The 9,234-nt window shown below is 49.2% G+C and overlaps 1 protein-coding gene across 1 annotated transcript; it reads right to left on the reverse strand.

The window, feature by feature from the left end:
- Positions 1-6,379: 6,379 nt before the first annotated feature.
- On the reverse strand, positions 6,380-7,910 carry TMEM37 (transmembrane protein 37). The gene is made up of 2 exons (XM_054380981.1): positions 7,889-7,910; positions 6,380-6,962 (listed from the first exon to the last, which is right to left on the reverse strand). Exons 1-2 carry the CDS (start codon positions 7,907-7,909, stop codon positions 6,390-6,392), a joined length of 594 nt encoding a protein of 197 aa, XP_054236956.1. The 5' UTR covers position 7,910; the 3' UTR covers positions 6,380-6,389.
- Positions 7,911-9,234: the final 1,324 nt, after the last annotated feature.

Raw genomic sequence — 9,234 nt, forward strand, 5'->3', positions numbered from 1 at the left:
AATAACAGTTTCAGACAGTTTTCTTCCTTTATGTGTTCTAACAGTGGAGACCTTGGAATTAAGACTAGTCCAATCTGGATCTCCATGTATTTTTGAAATGGTAAAAAAGTTATTTTAGTATATTACAAGGTGGCCAAGGAAGCTTCAGTAAGATGATGCTTTCCTATTGGGTGTGCATCTGAGACTTGTCCAGCTAGTCTTTGAAGGGAATCAGTGAAAGCCCTTTAGACACTTAAAACTCAGCTGACCTGGACTACAATATATCTTGTAAAAAACCCACCACAGTAGCTGTCAAAAATCTCTGTGATCACTCAGTGTCTGAAATCTGCAAGACTGTGCACTGTAATATGCTGTCACAAGGTATCTATGCTTCTATTACAGCTTTATGTTCTTAGGGATAAAATTGTTAAGTAAATTTCCCTGGCTTGTATGGGAAAGGGATAAAAGAATTCATTTGGCATGTACAATCAAGCCTCCTACTTAATTTTGTATCAACATTTCTCTAGCTGGGGAAATTCTTGCCTGGTTTTCTTCAAGGTCAAAGATGACTGAACAGGAATTGAGGGGCATTTATCACATTTCTCCCTCAATCGCCTATGAGACATTGGGAAAATGTGCATAGTATGTCAAACAGTGACCGAGTGGCATTCCCCAAATGCTATGCCAAAACTGCTCCAACCAGCTTTTGTCATGGTAGACTTCTGCCATTTTACCAGAAGGCAAACGTGCAGAGAAATTAGAAGGATTGCTTTCAAAGTTAAATTACCTATGCAGAAGCAGGTTTTGGAGTGCTATTGGCACTGTTTTCAAGGTAAAAATATCTTTCTCTCTCTCCTGGTGCTGAGCGTTGACAGCAGCATGTCCTCCCGGGTGAGGCACCTGGCAGCCCCACTGATGGTAGCCAGGCAAGGAAGGGTACTGGGCGGGAGGGAGGCTTTTGCCTTTGCTCTGCTCTCTCTTGCAGTTTGCTTTGCCTGCTGATGCAGGTCACCCAGCAGTGGGAGAATTGATCCTCTTTTAAACCAGGGAGGGGGCTGGGAAATCAGATATAAAGCAGTGAACTGCTAAGCATTTAAAATAATTAATTTTAAAGTTATGTTTCTGGAAATGCAAAGTTTTGAGTCGATTTTGTCCTTTAAAACTCAGCCAAAGCAAGTGGAAGGAAGAGTAGAAGCAGAATCAGTCCTGTGACCAAGGAAGAAGTGAAAGCCCAACCATGCACGTTTGGATGACTTACACTAAGCCCGCAAACTTCTTGAGGGTTCACTCAGTGCCAGCACAGCTAACAAGTCAGATAATTCCAAAAAAGATACAACCATTAGTCTAATTTTCTCTCTGGCCTACAAATAAGACCAAGAAGAGTGAAACAATTTTCATGTTCCCTGTTTAAGAATTAAACATTTATCAGCTGAGCCGAAGCAGCTGTTTGTTTTAAATGCAAGTGCCTTCTTCCAGCATAAATGAAGAAATACAGATTCAGAGATACAATAACTTATAATAAATTAGATCTGGTGCAATTACTGCCTCTCCCATAAGCCAATGCAAGAGCTCAGCCCTGCAGTGCTGAGTCAGGTGGAGCCCAGGCTGAATGTGATACCCATTTGTACAGGAGTCCTTGTGAAACAGGGATGAGCCACAAGCCCCAAAATAAAATGATTCTGGGCTTTATATATTTTTATATATATATATAGTTCTAGTACAATTTATTGTTTTATATAGCCATTTTGGTTCGATTTGGCTTTCCTGAAAACAATGAAACCCAAGAAGTGCTCCCAGATCCCTGCATTACATGTTTGCTTCTGGTATCAAGCACTGGCCTGGTCTGTATGAAGGGCTGAGTTCCATAAAACCCCTGTATGTCAGCTGGCCTTTGGAGTCTTTGGCTCTTTGGGAAAAGCAAGTCCACTTGGAGAGGTGCCACAGCAGGCAGGCCCAGGTGTTACAATGCTGTGACCTGGATGTAGAAACCTGCCGACAAACACCACCATAGTGGGACAGGTTCTTATCTTGCCTGTCTTCTACGCAGGCAACGCAAAAACACGCTTCACTGCTGGAGACTTCCTTTTGAATAACTGTGCTGAAGAATACTAAAGAAAAGAGTTACTCAGCTCTGGGAATGCTGACATGTTTATAAGCAGATGGAGAGGAACAGGAAAGCAAATCTCAGTGAGCAATGCTTAAAGGCAGATGAACCGGTGTAAGGCCCGCAGACTTCAGGCTCAGTAGCCCAAAACTACTGACACAGGCTCCATATTCAGAGTTCACCCATTTTGCTCCTCATTATTCAATGTAAAGCAGGCCTTTGTTATCAGTAAATATGACTGGAGTACCATCTTTCAGACAAGTCATTGCTATCTTTGTTCTGGGACACTGGTGACAGCCTCTGGCTACTCAGTCCAAGTGCCCTGAAAAGCCAGTGGCAGCTCTGCAAGCCAGCAGTGCAGGCAGCAGCTCCAGCAGCCTGAACACTTAGATAACACTCAAGGCTGGATTTAAGAGGAAATGATTAATGTTTTTCTCTACCAACATAGCAACAAGGAAGTTCCAAGAAAGACCATCAGAAGCGAAAAGTACTGTTGTTGTGCAGTGCATAATTACATTGTGCAACTTCTCACTGGGCAGGCATAGGGGGAGCTGAGATAGGACTTTTTCAGAAAAGGGTGGCTCCAGTTCAGAGGAGGTGGATACACCCAAAGGTGAGAGGCTCCTTCCAGGACACCCCACCCCAGGACAGACCTTTCTTTCTTAAGCAAGTTGATACAGAAGGTTTAGAAGAAGGGACATTACCTGCTTACCACATGTCCCAGTAGAAGGAAGGAGAAAGCAGATGAGAATGGTTCTTCTGTGATCACCTTCCTCTGACTCATAAAAGCAAGCAAATCTCAACCCCCAGACCTGGTTCCTTCCAAGCACAGCTGATTAAGGCAATTTAAACTTAAAATCAAAATACCTGTAGCAGTCCACAACATCTCCCTAGCTAGCAGGTCCTGTATTGAGACAGGCCCATGACCTCTCCCCTCATAAAGCAAACACTGGGTGCTAATTAATCTTGAGATTACATAAATTCAGTGGTGAAGCTGGAAATTTGTTTTCCTGACATTTGACTAAACCTGTTATTACAGGGAGTTTGGAACAAAAAAAAAAAAAAACAAACAAAAAGCTGTATAAATACATTTGTACTCAGATACCACTTCTGCAGTCCGAATAAGCAGAGCTGGGGAAAGAGCAAGGATGCTTCAAACATAGGGTGCAGTGTGGGAAAAGGGAGGCGAAGGACACAGGAAAGAGCTCTTTAGCTGGTAAACAGAGCACAGGCAACAGCAGGAAATCATTAAGAGCCTACGAGGTTATCTCTAATTCCCACAAAGCAGCACAGCTGACTGCTCCTCTTGTTTTGCAAGGCAAGAAAGCAGTGCTGGCCGCTTGGGTTGGTGAGGACATGTTGGAGGGGAAAGGAGTGCACAGCGGCCCCAGCTTCCTTGATCAGAGCTTGGCAAAGCACCAAGCAGTTGTTTCTTCATCAGTCTAGCTGGGTAAACACACAGAATGGTGCCTGGGAGATTAAGTAAACCCTACTCATCCCCTTAAATCTGCACCCCAATATCTAAATGGTAAAAGAATTACAGTTGCCTTATTTAAAAGAAATTTATTTAACAAACTTCAGGAATATTGCTTGACACTTTCCACAGGCTTCAGAAAATGAACAGTTACGCATTGCTGGCAGGCTGCTGTATATAAGACAACCTACAAGACAATCAACCCTGTTTTGTAATATTTAGCCATCAAAACACATCTCCCAGTGATAGTAAGTCAAGAAGTACTACAGAAAGCCAGCTGGGAAAAAAAAGTTACTGTATTTTCCCTAGAGGATTCCCTACCTCCCCCAACAAAAGGCCTCTTCTTCAGCTAGTAGAGGGCAACCTAAAATCACTCACAATTGCACCAAGTCTTGTGTGAACTCAATAGCCAATTGTCCACTGCCTCCCTCAAACCCGAGTGGGAGGCACCAGCTTGGGACTCAGTCTGGCTATGCTGCCTTCCTCAGGGAAGTGGCTGGGGCACTGCCTCCCACTAGGACTAAAGGGAGTACACACAGAATTGATTTCCAAGTTTGGATGTCACCACAAAGGCACTCATTACATCCATGTTTCTAGACAAGTCGTGGACCCCCTTAACCTCATGTCCTGCCTGGCATGGGCACCTCTAGGCATCACAACTGATTTATTGGTTAGTCAAGGCACTTTATCACGTCATAATACCAAAGTGCAACAGTTTCAGACGGGACTTCGCAGTCTCCTTCTGGGCTTAAGTGGCTCTGCTAAAGGCAACAGCACTGTTCATGCAAGCATCTGCAAGTTCAGCCCACCGGCACATCTTCCAGCAGTGCAATTCAGGGAATCAAAAGCACCTGCACAAAGAGACACAACCACAGTGCAGTTTTCCAGAGGCAGGTTAAGGGCACAAGTCCTTCTTCTCGAGAGTGGATCAAGAAACCCTGACAGAACCCCCAAAATTGCAGTTTCAGGAGTTGGCTGCAGAGCACAGCTCTGGGCGCTGTCTTGCCAGAAGGAGGGGCAGATTCGTCTGCGAAAGCACAACTGGCACCATCCAGAGCAAGTCTTGTCTGAAACTGCATTGCAAAACAGGCTTAGGAGTGTTGTCTTAAGAAGTTATGGAAATCTGAGAAGGAATGGAGACTATTTTCATGAAGGCAAGACCATCCACAGGACCACATTCAGCAAACGTGCAGGTATGCTCAGGCAGGACTTAAAGAGTCTTCGCTGTCTGAGACAAAGCTGTTCACTCCTAGCTTGCCTGCACAGCCTTCTCAACCTCTGTGCTATGATGCTTTTGTTTCAGGTGAAACATTGTGTCATTAGAACATTGTATTGTCACTGCACAGGAAACCAAAACCTCACTCAACAGAGATGAAACCCGCAGAGCCATCTGTACTTCGAGAGCACAGACAGCTTTACCAGCAGATAGAAAACAATAAAGCAGGAACTTCAAAACGCTCAGAAAACAACACAGTTCTGTAAGTTGGACAGGGAGGGCATGTGCAGGACAACGAGCCTCCAAGGTCTCCTGCTGAGTCTTCTCTCATTTTACATCACATACCATGGAAAACGTCAAAGTTGCAGTAATTTTAGAGATCTTGACTCAGGCATTGGCAGAAGAAAGACCAGTCTTAATATAATTTTGCTCAAATTTCTTTGTATTTTCATCAGCTGTGGCAGATTAGAACTGCCCTCATCAACCCACCCCCACCTTAGGCAATCATGGGCTGCTTCTCCTCCCAGGCCCACTGTTGATGAGGGGAAGGACTTGGGCCTGTTCAGGAGGATTTAGAGCTTTCTCCTCCAGAAAAAAATGCTACAGGAGACTCTCAGCTACAGGATGAGCAGACTTCCCATTGCCCCAGAAGGACATTCCAACAACTAAAACACACTCCAGAGGAGCACAGGGGTGTCAGCATGGTCTGCCCGGCCACAGTGCACACCTAAAGCCCCTGCAGAGCTTGTCCCTCTTGCCTCAAAGAGCAAGAGCAATGCCCCATTACTGTGAACAGCAAGGGCTGTGAGGGGGTCAGACTAGGCTGTGTCTTACAGAGGTGGCAGAGGAGCAGTGGCAGTGAGAGTCTGTGAGCTCAGGAATACACTCTCCTGCCTGAGGAAGGCTTCACAACCCTTTCCTGTATACCTGCATCAACCAACATCTTCCCTTGGCCCCAGGACAGCTACATCTCCCCACACCTCTGCCAGAAATGTCCCAGAACAACAGAGGAAAGGACAGATACAGGGAATGTGCCAACAGGAAACAAAATGAGTGACTATATTGAGAACCACGTGCCTTCTCTTTTGAAAGAGAAGTGAAGGAGTGAGATCCAGTGAAGATTTTCAATACTTCACACCAGTGAGCATGGCTAGTAATAAATCATCTGCCTTTGAGATGGAGCAAAGCCATAAACACACCAAAGTTGTCTCACACTCATTGCAGGCTCCGGAGTATGGGAGAAAGCATAGCAACCCCAAATCCATAGCAGTACAGGCTTTCTGCAAAGCCACAGAACAGCCCACGTGTGTAGATAAGTCTGTCACCTCCCTGGGGGTCTAACAGAACACCATCTTTAATCCAGTCTTCCAGGAAAGCACACTGCAGTGGCAGCTACTCCCAGTCTCCGCTTTGCCCATGTTGTGCGGCTCTCCACACTGCACAGTGGGCGGGTATGTCTCCTACAGGCACCAAGACTGATTCATGCTTTCACTCCTTGCATACAATTTAAGACATGGTGTCCTTTTCAAACTTCATTAGACTCCCATTTTTGTATTTTTTTTTCCAGTCTAATTGGCAAAGCTGTTTACATAAAGGCAGAGGTACACCCTTTGTGCCTAGATTTTGCAAACCCTGTTCCTGGGGTGTGTGAGGCTGTTGATGTGAAGTCCACTGATTCCGTTAAGGAAGAAGAGGAAGGCAGCAATGAATTCACACCAGTATGACAGTGTGAAGCCTGTGAAGGTGAGGTGATCCTTCATGAGGATGGAGAAGCTCAGAACCCCAGTGGCTGACAGTAAAAATGAGACAAGGATGAGAATTGAGCCCATTGACCACTTCTGCCTTGCATTGGCATCATCACAGACTTGAGACACCATCAGCAGCTCCAGGCCAAATATGGCTACCACAACAGCAAAGGACACCATGCTTCTTATTGGAATCACCCCCACGCTCAGCCCCTCCACCTTGGTGAGGCTGAGGTCAGTGACACACTTCAGGACACTGTCGTTGTTCACGGTGCAGAAGTGCCACAGTCCAAAGAGCTGACCTCTTGCAAACAGCCAGCGGCCATCACAGATGGAGATGGACGACAAGACCACCGCTATGGCCACGCACAAGATGATCAGGCCCCTGATGAGGGTCTCAAAGAAGGATTTCTGTGGTCTCCGGTGGGCCAGCAGCCTCTGTGCCTTAAAGGATAGTGGGAGGAAGAAAAAACTTGAGTTAATGGCACTACTTACGAGTGAAATGCAGCCAAAGGGACAAAGATGTGGGACTTCAGCCTTTGAAGTGATTTGCTTCTGCACATCAAACCCTTCTTGCAGACTAAGGCAGTGGTTACAGGCCGTACCCAAGAGAAAGGAAGGGTGGGTGAAGCTCTCCCGGTTCCCTGGCTGCACGAACAATGCTCCCACGTCAAGGTCCGGGTTCGGGATCACAAAGGCTCCAAGCTGGGAAAAATCCCTGCCCCACGGCCCCTGCGGCACAGCCTCGTGCTCTGGCAAGGCTGGAGGAACCCACTGGCACCTGGGAGGATGGAGACTGACGGTTGGGCCGAGGGAGGAGGCAGAAGCAGAGCGGGGGGGTACCCAAGTGCTAGCACTGTCCTTCTTTTCCCACAACTTTCCTGGGCTGCAGCCAGCCGGGGTCCCCTGCTCCTGGCGGCAGCAGCAGCAGCGGTGAGCGCTCGGCTCCTCAGCCTTACAGCTCGGTTCCCCAGCGGGCGCAGGTCTCCGGCTGCAGCCCCTGCTGACCCGTATGGGGAACGCACGCTCCCCTGCCTCTCGAAAGGGGCCCGAAATGTAGTTAAAGGCCAAGTCAAGCAGCCCGCAGCTTGCTCCAGCCCTGCGCGGCGGTGAACAGCGAGCCAGGTGCGGCGGGAAAAGCGGCTGCAGCCCCGCCGGTGGAAACGGGAGAGCCACGGACCGCGAGAGGTGCCGCCGGTCAGGGGAGGCTAGGGGGAATCCGGCCGGTTGGAGCTCGCAGCTGTGGGGAGAGTCGGGGCGACCCCGGCCGCACAGAGACAAGCCGAAGCAACAACCGCACGGCCGTGCGATGCGCGGTCCGGCTAACCGGAGCCTTCCTAGTGCCCCGTCTCGGCCGGGAGACGACGTACCTGCGCCCCGATGGCGGTCATGCTGCCGGCAGCACCAAAAGACGAAGGCAGCCTCTGCCCGCGGCTTTTTATGTCCCCGGAGGGCGGCGGGCAGCCCTCCCGCCCGCCACGCCTGAGGGGCCGGGGCGCCCTCCGGGCCCCCCCGCGGCTGAGTCAGCAGCGCAGCCCTGGCGGGCGGAGCCGGGCAAGGCTGCTCCGCTCCCCAGCGTGGCCTGGCGTAGCGGAGAAAGGCAGCGCAGCGCTGGCCCGGGGCACAGGCTTGCCCATGCCCGGCCTAGAGTATGGCCGTTCTGGGAGGTGGTGTCCCGGACGGCAGCGGCTCCTCTCGCCGCGCTGCAGCCTCATCTCCTCCTCGTGTGCTACCGGCTGCTGAAGAGCTCCAGCCTTGTTACTCGAGGCTGTGCTTATGACCCCGATGGCAGGCTTTCGTGCGACAGGGAAAAAGCCCGGGACCCGTTCGTCCACACGCGGCGCCCACAGCTATTTGGGAGTCGGGTATTGCAGAAGGGTGTTGTAGAACGCCGTGCATCGCTCCAGAGCCTTTCCCGTGGGTGCAGGACTGTGCACAGCCATACTCTGAGCCTCAGAATACAGTGAAATCACTGCAGAAGAGTTTCTGGGCTCACAGAGCTGTGCACAGCCATACCCAGCCTCAGAACACAGTGAAATCACTGCAGAACCATTCCTGGGGGTGCAGGGCTGTGCACATTTTCCAGTCACAGAACACTGTAACACCCTGTCCTGCCCGTCCTCTGCCACTGCCTGGCGGTGTCTGCTCCCAGTGTTTGTGTTTCCAAAGCCACTTGGACACCAGTTCTCCTCCCTGCTCGCTGTGATTGTGGCCTCTCACCTTGGGCTGTGTGCATTCTCTCTTATCTGTTACCAGAGTACTTAACCTTATGTATCTCTACCTGTACCATCAGCAAAACCTCCTTTGCTCATAAAGATTTATGTCCTTGATCTTTTTTTTCCTCACTCGTGTTTTGCCATCCTCAAATGAATTACTGATTGCTTACTGCCTTTTTGGGGGGAGGGAGAGGGGAGGTGAGCAGGGGGCTAGGGGGTAGACAGGAAAGAAAAAAAAAGCCCAAGGAAGTTGTGTTTTGCTGTGTCATCAGAAACTCTTGTGGTACTGCCAAATTCTGATTTTGATTCCAGTGAAGAGGTCTGCAGTGACTCCACAGGCTCCTGTGGATAGACTCATGGGCTCTTGTTCTAGGCCTTCCTCACAAAGTTGGGGCCAGGATTCAACCACTCCCTTTCTAGCCAAAAGGAGTTGGAAGGGTCTCATTCTCCACCACGGGGTGGTAGGAGTTATTGTAACATTACCCTTTTTTCCAGCTTCC

This window comes from Indicator indicator, chromosome 5 (assembly GCF_027791375.1).
Source record: "Indicator indicator isolate 239-I01 chromosome 5, UM_Iind_1.1, whole genome shotgun sequence".
In the NCBI taxonomy this organism is placed as follows: Eukaryota; Metazoa; Chordata; class Aves; order Piciformes; family Indicatoridae; genus Indicator; species Indicator indicator.